Genomic DNA, 21,475 nt, shown 5'->3' on the forward strand with positions numbered 1-21,475 from the left:
TAAAGTTTAGGTGTCCTTTTTTTTTTTTCTTTTTTTTTTTTTTTTTTTTTAACTTCCAACTCACCTGAATAAATCCACCACTAAAACATGGTAGCAGTTGTGACTGGCCCACATACACTGCATTTCAGGGTATGGGATTTCAAATGATTTAAAAAGTAGGACTATCACGCAATTTACACAATGCTTTCTGCATTGTCAAAAAATCCAGTTTTTATTTTTAACAGTTACTGAAATGTTATAAGGTATCTTAAAAATATTCTGTTGCTATCCCAGTCAAAAGAGATTGTTGTCACAGCCAGACAGAAAGAATTAATTCTCATGTTTGAATGGTTTTTTAAAAGCTGTATTTCTTCAATTATATAGTATTTATTTTTTCTGGAAATCAGTAGAAGAACGTGAGTCTTAAATTTCATTTATTGTTGAAAAAGGGGTTTTCAACTAGCCACAGCGCTATAATTTTACATTGAAATAGCTTTTTTCCTGTATTCTATTTTTTTATCAACTAAAAACTCAATCAGACTTCTCTCCAAATAGGTTAGATAGAATTATCCTCACTCTTTACAGCTGAACCTCAAATATATTATAGATCATTTAGTTTTATTTTGTGCATTAAAGAAAAAAAAGGAGGAAAAGTTATGATGGTGTTTCTGAGGTGGTGAGACACAGTATAACTACCACTCTGAATTACAGGCTTCATGAATGCTGGGAGCTGCTCTGCACATTGGGATTACAGCAGCCTGCTCCACACACTGCAGGGAAAGCTCAGCACCTGGGGAGTAACATCTCAAAACTAATCACTAATAATAAAAACCACCATTCTAATTCCACTGTTCTTACTTTGTTGTCATATTTTGTATCCCATAACTTTCCCGTCCGTATTCCTACAAGACTGGAAGGCAGTACAATGCTGCTGTTTCCTCCTCTGCAAACAGGAGGTATCTGCAGTTTCCTCATCTACCTGTTAGTAGATATTTCCTCATCTACCTGCACCTTCAGCTGACTGCTGGGCAGAGCTCCATTTTCAGAGAAAGTCAACAGGGCTATGAAAACAGGACAGTAGGACCTAACTCTGAATCACTCAAGAGCCAGCAAAAAATTAATTACTTCCATGACTACATATTTGTAAAAGCTGAGTCTTCTCCACACCAACTGCCAGTGTCTGCTGATGACACATTTTTATGGTATCTTTCTGCCAACCCGCTGAACATGATATGCCTTTTTGTTTCTGAAAGTGGAAGACGTGTTATGTTGCTGCATTTTATTCTGATGGGCAAAATGCACACTACTTACACTTCCCAGCCATTGCAGGCAGGTTGTCTGGCTCAGCCTTTGATAATCTGAGGACTAATTAGATACACCTTCTCTTTTGTTTTCATTTTCTAATATTGCTTTCACCACCTTGGAATTGGTAAAAATAATATCACCCAAGACAGGAAGAACAAGATGGAAGGGAAATACAGTTTAATTAATGACACAGACCTCATGCAAGTAAAGGAAAGTCCATTTTTAAATCAAGAGAATCTGATTTCAGGCCAATTTGGAAACCACAGCAGATAAATGGTTGCCTTAAACTGGGCAAGTCAAATTCTTCATTTTGTTTTAAAGAAAAAAATGTTGTATTGACTCAGCTCTGAGCCCATACAGCATTGAGATGGACCCAAATCCATGATGCATTAGCAAGCAAAAGATTATGATGTCACCACAAATGTTATGATGTCACTATTTACAAAACATAAAAACAGAAAAACAGGCTTACAGGAACCAGATGGGCCAAGTTAGGATTCTTTTCTTTTTTCTTATTTTTCCTTTGAAGAATAGGTAAAGCTATCCAATTTTAAGTCATACTGCTTGTTTTCTATATTGCTTATTAGTATGACTACAAAAAGTGGAGTGTTTACAGGTTTTAGAGTAAAGTAACTTATTTGAGTGAAATAATTCTGTGCATCTGTTTTTAATTTTCAATTTTGTTCATATCAGTAGTGCACTATTTTCATTTACTTATACCTCTGGGATTCAACTTTTTGCTTTTATCTTTACAGCCCTGGTATAGTCATTGTATGGTAAAAGGGATGGGGTGGAGGAGAGGAACAAATAATAGGTGAAGCTGCAGCAAATGGCACAAGGATACAGTCCCTTCCTGGAAAGAGGATTTTGTGGCGAACCATTTCTCCCATAATGCATCCCACAGACCATATATCCACTAGAACAGCAGAGACAGGGAAGTGAAGAAGGAGGAAAAAAAGCAAAGTTAACTACAACATTTCACTCCTAAAGGAGGGGAAAAAGAGCAGTTTGATCAGAACAGTACAGTTTGGTTTGTGGTTTTGTTGGTTGGTTTTTTTCATGTCTCACCAAAAGCTGAAACAAATAAGTAAATAAGTAAAAGCTGTGTCAGTCAATGGTAGTAACAACGGTGGAAAAAGCTTAAAATGAACATTTTTGGGAAAAGGCCCACAGCTAGCAAGTAAAGATCAAGTAACAACTGCACAGACCTGTGGTATACACTGAGTTTGTGGTGAAAAACAACCTTTTTTTGTTTGTTTTGTTTAAGAAAAAAACAAAGGCAAAAAAAAAAACCCCAAACCCAGACAACGATCATCTGGAATAAAACCTACTTGCAGCCAGGAAGTTTCTAGGCTTTGTCCCATAGGACTAAGTCTCTCTGCAGCAGTACAAAAAAAGTTCCAAATGGACCTCTCACACAAGTAAAGGCTGAGTAGATAAATACCCCCTTAAGGGTTATTTAAAACTCCTGCTTCGTGATCTGTAACTATGTCCTGTCTATAGGTACCTATCTATATGTATCTGTCCGTACCTACATACCCACTGGAAAGAACTAGAGCATGTGACCTGTGCGGACTCCTCTTTTTACACAAAATAAACACTAAAACAAATGCTTTGCAGGATAAGTACCAACAAGACTAAGAGCTTTTCTTATCTTCCTGATCCTGCATTCATCTTTTAGATGCAAAGTGCATATATATCTGCTTGACTTGGGTGAGGGACTCTTTTGCCCTTTAAGCCTCACAAGCAAAAAGGCTGGATAGATAATGGCGTAGTGTGCACAGAAAGCAAAGACCTGTGATGGGCAGGTGAAGGGCAAAAAACTGCTTTCAAACGACGATGTTTCTCAACTTTGAATCCTCATTTTGTGGTCATGTTTGACCTACACAACCAGTTTCTCCTCTTTTTCTTCCCCCTTTTTATCCTTCAAAAGCAATCCAAAACAAACCAAAGAAACATACAAACAACTAATTTCTTGGTAAAACAAAATAAAGGTGAAATGTTCCATGTAGGAAAAGGAGGGTACAGGTATAAGGGGCATGGGACAGCAAGAGCATGCCTGAGGCAGTAGCAGTTTTTTCTTCGTAGTGACAGTTTTGGGACCTTCCATAGAAGTGCAGCAAACTGGTGATAATTATGCATCTTTAGCCAACCAAGTGCAGAAAGAAAATGAAAGCCATGAACAGTCCTTATACAGGCAGTGTATATAGTAAGAGGAAAAAAGAAGTAGGGGAGCTTCAGTAATGTGGCATCATAGGCCAGAGCAGGGAAGGAAAGAACAATCCTTTCTATTGACTTCCTTGGGAGCTGGATCAGAGCCTCCAAGCAGACTGGCTCCTCAAACAGCTGACCTTCATTTGCAAATATTTTATTTTCTTTCTCTGTTTACTTTATTTTTGCTTTGTACAAGTAAGATGAGATCATTCATCTTGAGCTAGATTCAATGCCCAGGGAAGTCAAAGAAAAGTCTCTACGTTAACTTCAATGGGCATTTGATCAGGGACCTTTGGATGTGGTAAAGATTCTTAGTACCTTCTCAGCTGTGTACTTCATCGCAAAAGTGTGTCTAACTTTGTACTAATGTGTGATTTTAATAATGGGAAAAGTGAGTGCTTTCTTTGTCCTTTCAGGGACAGTAACAACAATAATGGTAATCATCTACTAAAAGTCTGGAGATGAAAAAAAAATAAACGCAAGATAATTCATGTCACAATAGAAGGAACTCTGGATATTGACTAAGGAACTATCTAAAGCATGCTGAGCCTAGTTCAAATATCTAATGGCATTTATCAAAAATATCAATTACAAAATCCTTTAAAGAAGATTACTCCTTTTTCAGAAATTATTCTGTATGCTTACGCTCTGCTTAATGATCCTCTAGTTTTTAGACTTACATATTAAAATGTGTACTGTAAAGTCATAAATATTACATATAATTCATAAGATTTACTAATTTTGGAAGGGTTTGTACGAGCATGCCTATATTCTTGCTTAAGCCATGGAATCAGCTCCCAAAATCAGTTACACTGCCCTTTACAGATGCAGTTGACTGTTAGTAAAAATTCTCCTGCAGGTTAACCTCTTCAATGTAAAGTAGGAGACTTTTTAATAATTTCCTGGTTTTGATGTTTCCTGTATTTGTCATTGAAAAGTCTCCTTGTCAAACAGACAAATGGTAGCTTTTAACAGCAGAATATGAGTCATAGAGGATTTTTATTTTTTTTCATGGCATGTTGTATCCCCTCTTTTCCTGCCTAGCCTACCTGGCACTCAGGTGAAATTCTCAGTTTCGTTACAAAATGAGAATAACTTTTCCTTTCATCCCCTGCAAAATGTGAATTCTTCCTTACCTGCTTCTCTATAGTGAGGAGCCCCTACTTGCTTTTCACAATCTCTCCAGGGACTATGGAGGTATCCAGATCCCTCACAGACTGTTCAGAGAAAAATCCTATTTACATCTAGGGAGATTACATATGAATTAGGTGCATGTTTTTTTAGCTCCATCTTTTCCCCTTCTCTTCAACTATATTTTCCATTGAAAAAAGATTCAAACTGCAAAATTTATTCCTAGATTCACATGAAACCTGTCAGCAACACCTGGGACTTTAGTTGAACCTGTCATAATGACAGAAGCCACTCCTGAAATTCATATCTAGCTCTGGATATAGAGAAATTCTGGAAGGGCAAGGATTCCCTATTTCAGCTTGTACCTCTTCTTCTTCCCTTAAACAATTCAGAGATCCAGACTCAAATTTAGAGCACGTTACTTGTTCAGCAATTCCAGTCATTTCCACACTGTTTCACAGCCTCAGAAGGCAAAAACAATCTGGTCAGAAAAAGCTAATTTTATATGTTAAGTTTAACCATAACTAAGATCAAGTTTCTCATTACTCTGCAATCCCACACTGATAAATTCTCCAGCATTGTATCCCAAGTGCATTCTGTAGCTGCAGTTGTACACAACAGTGAGAAACAGATCTAAAGGACCTGGCTTTTAAATGCAAGATGTCATTTCCCATTTTGTTTTCTTTTTCTCCTTCTAGTGCCCCTTACAATTGCAGAGGCAGACCTTAAACTTCGTTCACACTGTGCTTGCTATGAAATTGCAGCCCTACCGTTCTCCTTGTAGCCCATTCCCAAGATGACCTCTGGTGCTCTGTAGTAACGTGTCACCACATATGGAGTCATCATGAAGCTAGTGCCCGCAGTCCTGGCCAGTCCAAAATCCAAAATCTTCAACGTGCAGTCAGATTTTACCACAATATTACTTGGTTTTAAATCCTGCAAAAGATGGTGAAAAGACATATGACTGTTGTTCATAAAGCCAGGCACATCTCTGATAGGGACTGATACTTTAGGTCACCCTTCAAATATTTTCGCTCTTTGACATGTAGAGTCAGTATCAGAAATACTCGTAAATACACAGCAAAACCTTGCTACTGTTTCTCTAGCAAATTCTTCTGGAAGGTGTCCTAACTTGGCACACAGTGTGGGGCGTTACCTGGATAGCAGGAGCCTACTGGTGTTAAATTAATTGAATTTGGCATTTCAAGAAACAAGGACTAGTATTAGAGTACCATTTTGAGTATTATTTTTTTAATACTGTGAGCCTAATAGAGAAATTCTAACTGTACATGTGGAGATACCTTAATGTTTCATTTATAATAATTCAACTCATCCTTTGCTGGAAGGACTATCTGGAAGCCAAATGTAGCATCCTTTGCTAAGCATACAGCATTCCAAGAAAGGAGATCTTTGGATATTGTAAAGCAACACCCACTTTTTAATCCATTTTATCACCCCTTCTTTTCTTCCTCTTATAACAGAAGGGAAACATTCTTGAATTTTTCAGCTGGAAATCCCAAATTAGTAAAAGGACATTTCAATAAAGAGGTTAACTCAGAATATTTTCAGTGCATTCAGAATTGCCTCCTGTTCACAGTCACATGAACCATTCCCTCTGTTGTTACCAATCATACATAGTGACACCTCTGGCACTCACAGCCAGGTACCATAGGAGAGGATGCATTGAGTATAGACTTAGCAGTCTTTTTATTTATGTTAGCACACACAAATGATAGAAAATGCCAATTCCGTATGCCTTGACCTCTGCAGATGCTCATCAAGCAATATCTGGACCACACTGCAACATCAATTCAAAGTGTCTGAATGTCGTGTGTGGTAGATGCTACCAGCTGCATTTTAAGAGGAAATAACATTCATGTACCCGTTTCAGAACTCATAATAACTTTGATGATTTCCAGTGCTTGTTATTTGATTATTATTTTTTTCAATAATCACTTTACCTTTTTGTCTGATTTAAATTCACAAATGATCTCATTCCTAACACAAGCATGTAGCTACCCTGCTAAGGGGGTAGACTACGACTCATAAGTTTATAGTCATTTTACCGGTCCATAGCACCCAGGAAGCTCAAATGGTTTCTAAAGTCTTCATGATGACATCATATGCTGCCCTAAGTTTCAAACCAAAGGTCCCTTACCCTGTGAATAATTCCTGCAGAGTGAAGATGCTTGATACCACAGAGCATTTGGTACAGTAGATAAGACATTCGCTCATGGTCTAACTCCATCTGAATGACCTGGCACAGATTGGCATCCATTAACTCCATTACCAAGTAACTGCATGAAAAAACAAAGTCATAGGTTGTTGTTTGTCTTGAAGCGGAACCACAGCATCATCACAAATAAGTAACAATGCCTTTTCTTGTTTCAAATTACACTTTATTTCTGCTGACTGGGAGATTGGGCCCATTCACAATGGTACTGTTGTGGTGTTTGTTTCTGACTGCACCATCTCACTGCAGAGACATCATTCTTTTAGTGTCCTAGCACAATAGGTGGATCGCTGGCCCTTTCTTGTGCATTCCCCACAACAGAGACTGTATCCTGCACGGACAGACAGACAGCATGACACCAAAATGTGCCAAAACCAGAAGAGCCACAAGCACCAAATGACACAACTGCTTGACCATTATGAGGAATGGCTAGCCAGCACGTGTAGGAATCGGAGAGTAGTAAAGATGTCTGGCAGGCTAAAATACGCATGCCAATGCAAAATGTTTCCAAAAATGAATAGAATAGAATAGAATAGAATAGAATAGAATAGAATAGAATAGAATAGAATAGAATAATGAATGGTTCAGGTTGGAAGGGACCATAAAGATCATCGAGTTCCAACCCCCCTGCCATGGGCAGAAGCACTTCCCACCAGACCAGGTTGCTCCAAGCCCCATCCAGCCTGGCCTTGAACCCCTCCAGGGATGGGGCAGCCACAGCTTCCCTGGTTCATCTGTTCCAGTGTCTCACCACCCTCACACTAAAGAACTTCTTCCTGATATCTAATCTAAATCTTCCCTCTTTCAGTTCAAAACTGTTTCCCCTCATCCTATCACTACACTCTTTTATAAAGGGTCCCTCCCCATCTCTCCTGGAGACCCCTTCAGATACTGGAAGGCTGCTGTAAGGTCTCCCCAGAGCCTTCTCTTCTCCAGGCTGAACAACCCCAGCTCTCTCAGCCTGTCTTCATAGGAGAGGTGCTCAAGCCCTCTGATCATTTTCATGGCCCTAAGCTAGACCCATTTCAACAGATCTATGTCCTTTCTGTGCTGAGGACTCCAGAGCTGGACACAGTGCTCCAGGTGGGGTCTCACCAGAGTAGAGTAGAGGGGCAGAATCACCTGCCTTGACCTGCTGGCCACACTTCTCCTGATGCAGCCAAGGATGCAGTTGGCTTTCTAGGCTGTAAGTGCACATTGCCAGCTCATGTTGAGCTTCTCATCTGCCAACACCTGCAAGTCTTTCTGCTCAGGGCTGATTTCATTCTATTCTCTGCCCAACCTGTGCCTGGGATTGCCATGGCCCAGGTGCAGGACCTTGTACTTGGCCTGGTTGAACTTCATGAGGTTTGCATTGGCCCACCTCTCCAGCCTGTCCAGGTCCCTCTGGATGGCATCCCTTCCCTCCAGCACGTTAACCACGCCACACAGCTCGGTGTCATTGGCAAAATTCCTGAGGGTCCTGCACTCAATCCCACTGTCCATATCTCTGACTAAGATGTTGAACAGCACTGGTCCCAGTACTGACCCCTGAGGAACACCGCTCGTCACTGGCTTCCACTTGGACATTCAGCCATTGACCACAACCCTTTGAGTGCAGCCATCCAGCCAATTCCTTATCCAGTGAGTGGTCCATCCATCAAATCCATGCCTTTCCAATTCAGAGACCAGGATGTCATGCAAGACAGTGTAAAACACTTTGCAGAAGTCCAGGTAGATGATGGCTGTTGCTCTCCCCTTATCTACCAATGCTGTAGTGCATTCGTAGAAGGCCAACAAATTTGTCAGGCATAACTTGCCCTTGGTGAAGTCACGTTGGTTGTCACCAATGACCTCCTTATTTTCCATGTGCCTTAGAAGAGATTCTAGGAGGATCTGCTCCATGATCTTGCTGGTCACAGAGGTGAAGCCTGTAGTTCCCCAGGTTTTCCTTTTTTCCCTTTTTGAAACTGGGGGTTATGTTTCCCCTTTTCCAGTCAGCTCACAGAGGTGAAGCCTGTAGTTCCCCAGGTTTTCCTTTTTTCCCTTTTTGAAACTGGGGGTTATGTTTCCCCTTTTCCAGTCAGCAGGAACTTCATCAGACTGCCATGACTTTTCAAATACAATTTCAAAATTTATTATAACAAATATAATGAAGTGTCTTGACAATCTTACTTGTCAAATAGAATGGAAAGTGGCTTTCCAAATCCTCCTAAGATTGCATGACTTTGCACAATTCTCATTACAACTAATTGGTCTTGTGCTTCTGATAAATAAGTTTCACTGACAACCTCAGCAGGACATTCACCCAATCTCCTTTAGCAGTAAAATAATACATTAAACACATCAGCTCATTTCTTATGAGACATCTCACAAGCACAGCTGACTCAAAACTATAATATTGCATGAAAGCATGCAATGTACAAAAACCTCAAACTTTGGGGAAAACACTAGCTCTCCATTTCAATGTGAGGTGCATGCCATGTCTTCTCTCCAGCACAAGTTACCTCCTCTGCTCTGCACAAGTCTGCAGTGACAATACTATGTGGAAATTCCATATACCAAAATCAGAACAGTAGTTGGCTGATCAGCCATTGCTATCTGTCTGTTATCACTACTGATGTTAGAGCACAGAATGGGAATACATGCCCATACAATGTATACAGAATAGACTGAAAGATAAAAGGAATGCAACTATATAAAATACTGAATATTTAAAATTTCATTCAGTGCAGGTTCATACCACACACAATAGTGCTTGTGCAATAGGGCAACAATCAGTGGAGATGCTAGTTGTCCTCTACATACAGCACTAAGTTCTGCAGGCAAATATTTTTATGCAGTCAGAGGTTAGATCAAAACAAATATGAAATGAGGAAATGTTTCACATCAGTCTCTTTTACAGGAAATTATTTCAGAATGAACTGCCACAATTCAAAATCTCGTACACGTCAGGGAGTCACATAACAACCATCATTTCCCAAGCAAACATAACACAAAAGCAAGGCCCTTTTAACTACTCATATCCCTTTCTCTGAATGTGAAGGCAAGCGCACACACACCAGAAGACCCACCAGCAGGCTTTGCACACTATTACAGCACTTAGGAAACCCAGTATCTAGCACCTTTCGAATGTCAAAAGTGCTCTCCATATGGGAGTGCAGAACATCTGCCTACCCACAGTGTAGACTATACATTACCTTTTTTAGAGGGGTTTATAACCTTTGTATTTTGCTGAATTATTGCATTCAAGATACACTATAACGCCACACATGTCTCTAAAGCTTTCGTTTAATTAGTGCCTCTGTTACTTACACATCCTGGAACTCCTCCAGAGATTTCTGTGGTGTGAAGACATTTAATAAACTGATAATCTGAAAAGCAAAGCAAGACAAAAGGATAAAGAGAAGTGATGAGTGTAAGCAGCTGAACACATTTTGAAGTGTGTGCTAAAGGATAAACTACGTTTTTTCACTGCTCAATTTATACTAACACTTTATGGATCAGTAAAAAGTCAGCAACATTAAAAATAAAATACTGCATATCTCCAAGATTTTTTTCTAGGTGTACTTGAAATGGTTTCTGAGAGAAAGATAAGTGACAAAACAAAATATTAAGGGTGAGACAGTCCCCTGAATTTTGAAGTTACACATTCAATGACCAAATTCAGCTCAATCTACCATAGCAGCCATACATCGTGCTCAGCCAGAAATTTTTTATATATGAAGAATTCTCATCGGAGGGAACAAATAATCAAGGACCATCTTAGTAAAATACACAGAAGATCATCCTCCTCTCTAACAGAGCATTAATTCTTTTGAGGGCACATATGCATACATGATGACACAAATTCCATCATGACAACTACTGCTTTTCAGTAGAAACACTTTTAAATGGTCAGCATACTCTGGGGAATTATTTTATTTTATTTTATTTTATTTTATTTTATTTTATTTTATTTTAAATGGGCCGGGCTGTTGAAAGACACATAAGAATGTTTCACACATAAGAATGTGTGAAACAGCACAGAGGAAAAACGTGACCTCAAGATCCTGAATTTCCTGTGCTTTCCTTCTGTGTGGGCAACAGCCACCATGAAGACAACATCTGAATGTCTCTCTCCCCACCTCCATCACCACCCTAGGCTTTCTAACAGGAATGGTTCAATATTCTTCCTGTCTACTCCACATATCCTCATCAATTCTTGCCTCTGCACAGGTGCCTTTACAATCCTCTCCTTCCTTTGCACTTCTCTGTACAGACAAAAATTCTGATCCAACCATTGTGGGGCTGTTATCAGCTCTTATGCAACATTTTTAAAATTACATAATTACATATCACAGAATGATATGGGGTTGGAAGGGACCTCTGGAGATCATCTAGTCCAAGGCCCCTGCCAAAGCAGGTCCACCCAGAGGAGGTTGCACAGGAACGTGTCCAGGCGGGTTTGAATGTCTTCAGAGAAGGAGACTCCACCACCTCCCTGGGCAGCCTCTGCCAGGGCTCTGCCACCCTCACAGCAAAGAAGCTCCTCCTCATGTTTAGCTGGATCTTATTATGTACATGCCCATTTCCTCTTGTCTTTTCACTGGGCATCACTGAAAAAAGACTGGCCCTATCCTCTTCACACCCACCCTTTAAGTAGTTATAGATACATTTGTAGGTATTTATATATAGTATTTATTGATCAGATCCCCCCCTCAGCCTTCTCTTCTCCAGACTAACAAAGACCCAAGTCCCTCAGCCTTTCCTCATAAGAGAGATGCTCCAGGCCCCTCGTCATCTTTGTAGCCTCTGCTGTCCCCTCTCCAGCAGCTCCCTGTCCTTCTGGAACCGGGGAGCCCAGAACTGGACCCAGTGCTCCAGATGGGGCCTCCCCAGGGCAGAGCAGAGGGGCAGGATGACCTCCCTCCACCTGCTGCTCCCACTCTTCCTGATGCCCCCAGGATGCCCTTGGCCTTCTTGGCCACAAGGGCCCATTGCTGGCTCATGGCCATCCTGTTGTCCACCAGGACTCCCAGGTCTTTCTCCTCAGAGCTGCTCTCCAGCAGGTCACCCCCAACCTGTCCTGGTGCAGGGGGTTATTCCTCCCCAGGTGCAGCACCCTACACTTGCCCTTATTGAAGTTCATCAGGTTCCTCTCTGTCCAGCTCTCCAGCCTGACCAGGTCTTGCTGGATGGTGGCACAGCCTTCTGGTGTGTCAGCCACCCCTCCCAATTTTGTAACGTCAGTGAACTTGCTGAGGGTACAATCCATCTAGGTCATTGAATATATTGAAGAGGACTGGACCCAGTACTGACCCCTGGGGGACTCCACTTGTTACAGACCTCTGACTAGATTCTGTGCCACTGATCACGACCCTCTTAGCACTGTCTTTCAGACAGTTTTCAATCCACTGTCCATTCATCTAACCCCCACTTCCTAAGCTTACCTATGCGGATGCTGTGGGAGATTGTGTCAAAAGCCTTGCTGAAGTTAAGGTAGACAATGTCCACCACCCTCCCCCTCATCTATCCAATCCAGTCATGCCATCGTAGAAGGCTATCAGGTTAGTCAGATGTGATTTCCCCTTGGTGAATCTGTGTTGACTACTTCTGATAGCTTTCTTTTCCTCCATATGCTTGGAGATGACGCTGAGAACGAGACATTCCATCATCCTTCCAGGGATGGAGGTGAGGCTGACTGGCCTGTAGTTCCCCAGGTGCTACTTCTTGCCCTTTTTGAAGACTGGGATTACATTCGCTTTCCTCCAGCCCTCGGGCACCTCACCTGTTCTCCAGGACCATTTAAAGATGTTGGAGAGGGGCCCAGCAACGACTTCTGCCAGATCTCTCAGCACTTGTGGGTGCATCCCATCAGGACCCATGCACTTGCAGATATCCAGCATACTTACATTTAAAATTAATACTGCTCCCTCTGCTCTCTGCTCTTTCCAGACCATTAAAAATATGAAGTGAGAATGCATCATTCTCCTACTTACAGAGAGAACTGCTCACTCATCCCTGCATTTCAAAGCCACATGCATTGTTCTGACTGAGGGTACTGTCCATCCAAGTCAACAGGGAGGAGACAGGTACAGTCCTGATCAACCAGTGGAAGTGTAAGGATATGTCAATGCCCAGCAGTGGGGCAGAGGACAGTAAAGGTGAAAAGACCTGCTGTCTGCCATTTTAGGGTCAGTTCATTTTCTTTCCATGTGAATTTGCAATTGAGAACAAGTGTCAAATCTCACCTTACACCATGCTTTTGAAAAATTCGCTCCTAATGAAAAGGAAGGGGCACACAGGCATGGCACCAAGCCACAGCAGAAATCAAGGAACTGTAAGAAAATTAAATCCTTGGGAGATCCCTTCACAATGCAGTGGGGCAATCCTACACATCTCATGACAAAACAGCAAGCTTATATAGTGTTAGGTAGATAGTTCTAACTAATAGATAGATGGTTACAATTAACATACAGCCCTGGAATAACTCTTTTGCTGTAGTGTAGGAATATTTTCATTCATTATGGATACTAAATGTTATACAATATGTAGTGGGTGCAAGAAGCAGGGAAGTCTAGAACTTGCCAGTACTGTTCATTTCAACAAGAACACTCTGCATGGAAGGAATGGCCAAATGTCTTGAGGCTTGAGGGTCCCTGGCTCCAAAACATTAGCTTACATATGAATATGTGAGACTGGAAAAGTGCTTTTGGCTCTTAATTTTCTTCAGCAGTTTTGTAGCAGTCCTCATTATGATGATCTTTCATCTTGTACAATCTATACAATGCATCTATATGACGAGGTTTCAGCTGAATTCCAGAACAAGGAGTGACGCCTATGTATGGGTCCTCCAACTCAAGAGACACTGCTTTTGAGTCACAGATCCTAGTGACAAGAGAATGGAGCCAGGATTCCAACCACCACTTATGCATTTCTGGATAAGAAGTTTAAAAGAATGTATTCTGCTCTCTCCCCTTCTATCACCTTAGCCCTACTAGCAGCACCTCCATTTGGTGTAGCCTTTAAATAAGCACATGGAAGAACTTCACTCTCTCATGTGGGCATACAGTACCAGAAAGACTGTAGCCCTTGAGCATAGTTTACTTTTCATTTCTTCTGTTTTAAAAACGCACCCAATAAAACAATTTTCCTTCTAACAAGCCGATATACATACCGCTTCTCCAGTTACCTACTGAAAACTTACATTTTTATGATTCACACACTTCATGAGGACCAGCTCCCTGTAAGCTCGCTTGGCATGAGTTTGGTTCTGAAATGGTCTGCTGAGCTTCTTAATGGCCACATTTCTGTCAAGGACGGCATCATATGCAGCACTGCAGTAATTACAAACACAGGGGTTATGCATCCTAGAAAATACCCTGCATCTCTCATGGCAAGTTTCTGACCCTCACTTTTACTACTGCCTTTTTTTCCACTGAGAAAAATACTGGGGCAAAGGGAGATAATTTCTAGTGAGAATAAAGATGACATCAAAAGGAAACATGTACCACCACATCAGCAGAAGATGGCATACACCACTACTTCTGAACTCCAGTTCCATAGGAAATTAACACTTATTTTCAAAGGGTGGGGAAAAAAATAGTTAAGCAACTTTAAATAAAAATACAGTAAAAACTCGATGAGACAAAAAGTTGTTTCATAAAGCAACTCTGTGCTTTGGGTACAGTGGAGAGGCTTTTGCTTTTACTGTCATGATTAAGGACACGTTCACAAAGTGGCTCAATGAACAATTGCCCACTTTCATCTAAAATGAAGTTTGTATTTTCCTTGCATTTCTACTGGAATCAAGTTATTAAATCATACTTCGAGACCATATAATCCAATCCCAATAACATAAGTAGAAACAGAACAATTTCACAAAGATCTTTACCATTTCTGATAATGAAAAAATTTGTTCCATACACTTACTTAAAAATTTTGAAAACATGAAGAAAAGCAGGATCTGGTTTGCAAAGTGGGCTTTTAAAGCTGGACTCCTAAAATTCTCCTTAAACTTTTAAATGTTTTGTACAACCATCAGTTATTTTGGTTTTCTTCACCTCCTATGAATTTGAACCACTTATTTTCGTGATTCAAATCTGACTACACAAATTTTGACTTCTACATTTCACAAAGCACACTAATTCTTGGAAATGTTCCCAAACATACAGTTCTCAGACCCTCCTCCTGATCCTCCCTTTTACCAAGAATGAGGAAAGGCATGACACAAGTTTTCTCCTACTCCATGAAGAACAATGGTGCATTTCTCAAAAGATAAATCAACAAAACCACTGGTTGTTCTAAAAGTAAATACTTTTTAAAGCATCAAAGTAAATATTCAAAATCCTGTAAATGTTTTCTTTTTAATTCCTGCTTATTGTAGACATTCACTGACATTCACTGACAGAGTCTTACTGACCGAGTACAGAGCAGAAAGCACACAAGCACTGGTAGCTTAGTCACAAAGCCAACAAAAATGTACAAGTGCTCTAAATAAAAAAGTGTTGGCAATATGTCTTGGAAACCACACAGGTGGAGAAGAAAAAGTAATACTTCAATTACACTACACTGCATAAATAACACACCAAATACATCCCATAAATAAGAACAATTGTTTGCTAGAGGTGACAAGGAGTTTTGTGAAGAATGCTTTAGTCCACTGTTGACATCTGGGGCAGGATCTCCCCTGAAAGTATGTTCAGAGGGAAAAAAAAAATAAAATTCTCATGACTGCCCTTGCAGGTGTTCTGAAACTATCAGGAAGTTGCATTTTAACATTTTCACAGTGAAACTATTTCAGGTCAAAATGTTAATTTACAGAAAAAAGTAAAAATAAATATTGAATCTCCCCAAATTACCAACATTGTGAAATGCCAAGTCCTGCACCTGGGGAGGAATAACCCCAGAAACCATTACATACTTGGGATTGACAGTCCAGAAAGCAGCTTTGCAGAGAAGGACCCAGGGGGCCTGGTGGACAAAGAAGCTGAGCATGAGCCAGTAACGTGCCCTCATGGCAAAGCAGGACAACAGCACACTAGGCTGCATTTAGGAAGACTGTTTCTAGTGGGTCAAGGGAAGCGATCCTTCCACTCTGCTCAGTGCTACTAAGGCCACATCTGGAGTGCTGGGTCCAGCTCCGGGCTCCCCAGTACAAGAAAGATAGGAACCAACAGGAGCAATTCCACTGATGAGCCATGAAGATGATTAGGGACTGAAATACCTATCATACATGAGAGGCTGAGTGAACTGGGTTTGTTTAGCCTGGAGAAGGCTCCAAGGGAATCTTACCGCTGTTCTTAAATATCTTCTGGGAGGAGTAAAGAGGGTGGAGCCAGACTCTTCCAGTGGCCCTGAGCAACTTGCTCTAGTTGAGTTGGGTTCTAGGTGGGCTGGATGAGGTGCTCTCCAGCATCATCCATTCTGCCGTTTGGTAACAATTCTTTTTCCTCTTATTCATTAATAAGGCATATAAGTTTTATTACCCAGCTAATACCATCCTAAGCACATGCAGAAACAAAGATATTGCACTCACTAGTTAAAGCACAGATGAAACAGCTCAGATGCTAAGGCTATGAAAGATCCTGTCTGACTTGACTCCATTCTGGCCAGAGAACTTCACTCAACTAAACCTTACATTAGGAGGAACAAGACGTGTGATTCATAATCTAATAGTATGCAGCAGAAAGCAAATCTCCTGTAGCAACTGTCAGAATTGTGTCTTTCATTCTCATTTAGTTCAGCCACAACAGGGCATCACAAAGGCCACAACTAAAATACCTCTTAATTCCATTAAGAAAGTATTGAAGAAATAAAACGCAAAACCAAAGGCTTTAAAACCCATGATCTTTCAACAGTAAAATGTTTCTTTCATTCTTGGGCATATATTGCAAATATACTTCAGCAGACAAATCTCTCAGCTAATCCAGATTACTTGATGACCCAACTTCTTTTAAGAAGAAAAGCCTACATGAGACTTATCTGAGTTATGTAAGAGTACTTTGATTTTAATAATCTTTTCTCATATTTTAATCTCATTAGTTACATCATAAAATCACTGACTAGGAGTTAGGAAACTAACACCGAAAGTTTGTCTGGGCGACCATTTTCTCCAGTTTCTGATCTCCATTTGCTCTTCTGAATTTTCTCTCTCCATCAAAGCAAGAGATAAAAAAAGCATCAATCTAAAATCAGAAAACCCAGTACTTTACATATCATAGAGGAAAAGAAAACAACTAAAAGTAATCATTTGTACAGTGGTATTTACTTTGAGATACAACGATCTTGACTGCAGTTCTGCCATTGACTTCTATCAAATAGAAGGTGTCCAACTACTTCAAGAATTCGATACGGAAATCCATTGCACTGCATAAATTAATGGCACTGATGTGTGATATTTTTTTATTCACCAGAGAGAAGCTTTTGTTTACACATCCAACTATGCACTTTACTACAGTGAAATTTCAGATACCATACGTCGGTCCTCTCTCTGGTGCTTGCTACACAAAATCCTTACCTTGGAACACCAAGGTTAGTATTGATGATATATCAGCCTTCTTAAGACAAACTTCAATCACTGGCAGAAGAGTGTCTGTATAAACAGCTGAATCAAGGGAGCAGGAATAAGAGAGAGAGAGTAATGAGTGTCTGCGAACTGCTATGAAAAGGCTGAGCATGAAAGTCAATTTCAGTATCTCCAATAAGAGACTGGACTTGCATCTAAAAGCCTGCGCTTCTTTCTCTGGAAACTCTATCATAACATCTCTTGCTCAACTATGAATGTATTTTTTTAATTGATACAGTTGCCCTATTTTTGTAACAAAGACAGTAATTCACCCCTGGTCTTGTAATAAAATGGTAGTTTTACTGCAACATAAGCTCAGAAAAATCCTCCAAGTTTACTACCATATCTCTGGCAGCTGTACAGACAGAATTCACTATAAATTCTTTTTATAGCCAGCTTGGCAAGGTAAATGTTAGTGTTAAATATGCCTTTTTAAAATGTAAATAATTTGAAACAAACCTATTTAGCAGGGATAAAAAAAATTTAGCCAGATGTGAATATAAATTCTTGACTACCAAGACGTATATGTAATCACAGCTATTCAACAAGACTCTTTGCTGACTTCAGCAGGAAAAAAAAATAGAAAAAATGATTGAAACTAATTCTAGTCAGATTTACACAAACCCAGATCATCATTTACCGCTGATATTGTCTGTGAGTTCAGACTGTAATGCTCAATGAGCAATGCTCTGTTGTCATATGCTTGAAGAATCAGCCATTCATTTTTATACCCATTTCAAAAAGCAAAGCAAAGCATTCTAGTTACACATTCACATTTTTATTTCAATAGACACCAAGTAAATACTTAAAATTATTCTTTCTATTCAGGAATAACTCTTATAATCAACAAAGAAACATAACATTTATCACTTCCTCTATATTGTACCCCAGAACAGACTGCCAAAACCACAGAAAACATATTTTTTTTAATCAACTCTTAGAGATGGGCCCCTAGCATAACAAATGGCGATTTTTTTATAGGTTCAAGATCCTTCAGACGAGGCACACACATCCTTCTCAAGATGCTTACCCTTTCTCAAGCCACTACTTCATTAAAGTTCTATTATTAGCTCTCAGATGACAGAATGGAAGCCTGGAACAGGAAGGGAATCTCCCAGCCTCCAGGGGCAGGCTGTGAAATGGAGACTCTTCGCAACCTCAGCAAATGTTGCAGAAATCCAAGGGACACTAAAAGTTCCTCTGACCTATCATTATATATAGATATATTTATAGCAACAAATACAGTTTTAAAATCTTTCTTGAAAGCCTCTTTTTAGAAAAAGAGTGACAAACCAGTCATTTTTGCCTTCCTCCAGAAAGACTCCAGCTGCAGCAGTGTTTATTAAGAATCACTGCTATTTATATCTACATTACTTGACCCTTTTAAGTAAGGTAGTTTTGCCACTATCATTAGCATTTTACCTAATTTCCTTCATCCCACCACAGCAAGAGGGAAGAAAGCTGAAACTGACCTTGTTAAAAAAAGCACTGATCCGTGTATTTGAAATCCCCTGGTTACTCAGTGCTGAGATCTCCATCATTGGAGAGAACTGCTAACCTTGAAAATCATGTTTAACAAGAACGCTAATGACACCTCATCCTCAACAATCACTACTGGTACACGGAGCGGAACACATTCTGTATACATACACAGACACACATCTAAATGTATATACACATATACATAAAAAGAAAAGCATAGATGGATGTATATATAAATCCTTTTCACAGCAATTTTTCTGACTTTGCTTTCAGATAACTATCACTACTGAACTTTCTGAAGAAGTCATTTTAAGGTACAAGAAGAGCCAAATCTCTTTTTTCTGTATCCAGCAAAATTTCTGTAGAAGTGGTTTATGAAACTTTAACCATAAAAATTTTTAAGTGATTTTTCTTCTCTCTACTTAAGGTCCCATTCCAGGTAAGCATTCTAACAAAAAGATTGAAAACGTTACTTCGCTTTAAGCAAACTTTAAAGTGTATTCTGGTAGGGATTTTTGTGTTTTTTATTTGCTTGCTTTTTGTGTTGAGCTCACTTATCAGTCCAAATTTTAGAATTTAGAAAATTTAGAATTGAAATTAGACTTTATCATTCTTACCTTTTTTTTTCTCCTTTTGACATGTAACTTCTAAGTTTCTAGTGGCAAACATTGATACATCTCTATTTACAAACTATGCATATTCCTCTCTTCAGTAATTATTTTTAAAGAAAAAGAGATCATTATTTTTAGAGTGAAAACTTCTCCTAGAAAGCATCTTTTAAAATAGTGAATGTTTTCCTTGAAAATGGTGTAAAAAAAAGAATTCCATACACGTACCAATATGCAGAAACAGCTTCTCCCTAAGAGTAGAAAGTCAAAGGCCACAGAAATGTCAAAGAGCATTTCAATGTCCTTATTAGGTTTGAAACCAAGCCTGTGTGCTGAAAACCCAGAAAATTACCAATATGACCCTAATGAAGAGTTGTTGATCTTTTGTCAGGAATGGATGCTCTATGCTCTGGTCTTTTTCTCCTCAAAATGCAGGGAAATTCAGTGGCTTCTGAGACAATATTCAGAGCTGATGCTTAAGACCACCAATACAGTTTCATAATGACTGACTGCTGCACTTCTCCTGTTACTGTGTACAGTTCCAGCTATTCTGATTTTCCACCAGCTCACAGCCTCTTGCAATCAGCTGGTAACAGACTAGGAAATACAACCAAAGCTGCCCCCCCAGCTGCAACACATCTCATCCTTTACTTTTTGACTATCGCCATGGATGTTTCACAGAATAAATAAATCACTCTCCAAGACCTTCTGTGAGCTTCCTCATCATGGCAGAGATATCTGACTGAGCTCAAAAGGTTCCTTCCAGGGCTGCATGGGGCAGCAAAGACTGTGTGTGTGCTGACGTGCAGCAGAGGAGACAAACATAGGCATCCTGCCATAGCAAACACCTTGCCGGCAAAGCGTTCCAGCTGGTGCCCTTTGGAGGCCCTTCACGTGCCAAGATGACATGAAACCTAAGCAGCAAAGATAAAAAGAAAGGTAAAACCAAGCTGCCATCTCAGTGCATTTTAAATGGCAGCAGGTCCCCTCCCTGGGCCTTTGGGAACGTTGCAGCCTAAGCAAGGTAACTCCCTGCCAAATACTCAACACATGATCTCTTGTCCTGTGCTGGAATGAAGTAACGTGGGAGAGGACAGAAGTGCTTGAATCATTTGGGATTATCATTCTGGTCCTTGAAAGAGAGTTCAACCTTGCTGTCAAGATCATATAATGAATTCTGTAGACCCTAAACTTCAAAGATGTACCATTAAAACAGGATGATTTTAAGACAAGTTCAAAATGGGTGGCCCTTATTTCACATTTCAGTTTTTAATCAGGAAAGACAGGTTTGTTTTCAAAGAAAAATCTTAGAGAATCATACCCACCATTCAGTGTGCACATGCTTTCATATGTCTAATAAATCTATGGTAGGAAAAATCCAGTTAAAAACAGAAAGGACAAGTCTTGCTCTCTGCTTGTACAATGCTCTTCACCTCTTCACTTAGTGTACTACACTAGAAAATGCTTGCTCTCAAACTTTACTTGTAAGACTTATGGTTCTGTACAGAAATAAAGTCCACTGAAAATGAAGGACTTTATTGTCCAATTCATATTATTTTACATTTAGATATTACATATTTTAGAACAGAGAAGAGCATACAAGGCACATTTTGATTAAGAAATGTCAACGTCTCCTGTATAATTTCCTTATAGTGCCACTGAAATTATTAGTGTAGCATTTTAATACAGTTTTTTCACCTAACTACAACATACTTATTCTATTTCCCACCTAGCAAAATACAGGTCTCTAAAAGCCCTGGTTAAATGGAAATTAGTTTTAGTTGAGCTACATTTTTTTTTCAGAAATCAGACCAAAATGCTCTAGTTATCCATACATTAAACAAGAACAGGTGATTTAAAGAGCTCTATACAAATTTCTGTCTGAAAATGTATGGAAATGACAAAAAAAAAAAAAAAAAAAAAAAAAAAAACGCTCTCACTTAAACACACAAAAGCTTATAGCAGGGCTTACTTTTTCACCATAGAAATGTCAAC

General features: G+C 39.7%; 1 protein-coding gene across 10 annotated transcripts in view; it reads right to left on the minus strand.

The window, feature by feature from the left end:
- Positions 1 to 21,475, minus strand: part of MAPK10 (mitogen-activated protein kinase 10) — a 179,371-nt gene that overhangs the window by 50,873 nt on the left and 107,023 nt on the right. For 9 of the 10 annotated variants that reach the window (XM_014950016.1, XM_014950025.1, XM_014950020.1 and 6 more), the window contains 5 exons: positions 14,031 to 14,160; positions 10,157 to 10,215; positions 6,788 to 6,926; positions 5,400 to 5,565; positions 2,129 to 2,200 (listed from right to left, as the gene is read on the minus strand). In XM_014950016.1, coding sequence (XP_014805502.1) covers positions 2,129 to 2,200; positions 5,400 to 5,565; positions 6,788 to 6,926; positions 10,157 to 10,215; positions 14,031 to 14,160 — 566 coding nt within the window. The remainder of the gene's footprint in view (positions 1 to 2,128; positions 2,201 to 5,399; positions 5,566 to 6,787; positions 6,927 to 10,156; positions 10,216 to 14,030; positions 14,161 to 21,475) is intronic. The other variant, XM_014950026.1, reaches the window with a different exon arrangement.

Source organism: Calidris pugnax, unplaced genomic scaffold (assembly GCF_001431845.1).
Source record: "Calidris pugnax isolate Ruff unplaced genomic scaffold, ASM143184v1 scaffold42, whole genome shotgun sequence".
NCBI classification, from domain to species: Eukaryota; Metazoa; Chordata; class Aves; order Charadriiformes; family Scolopacidae; genus Calidris; species Calidris pugnax.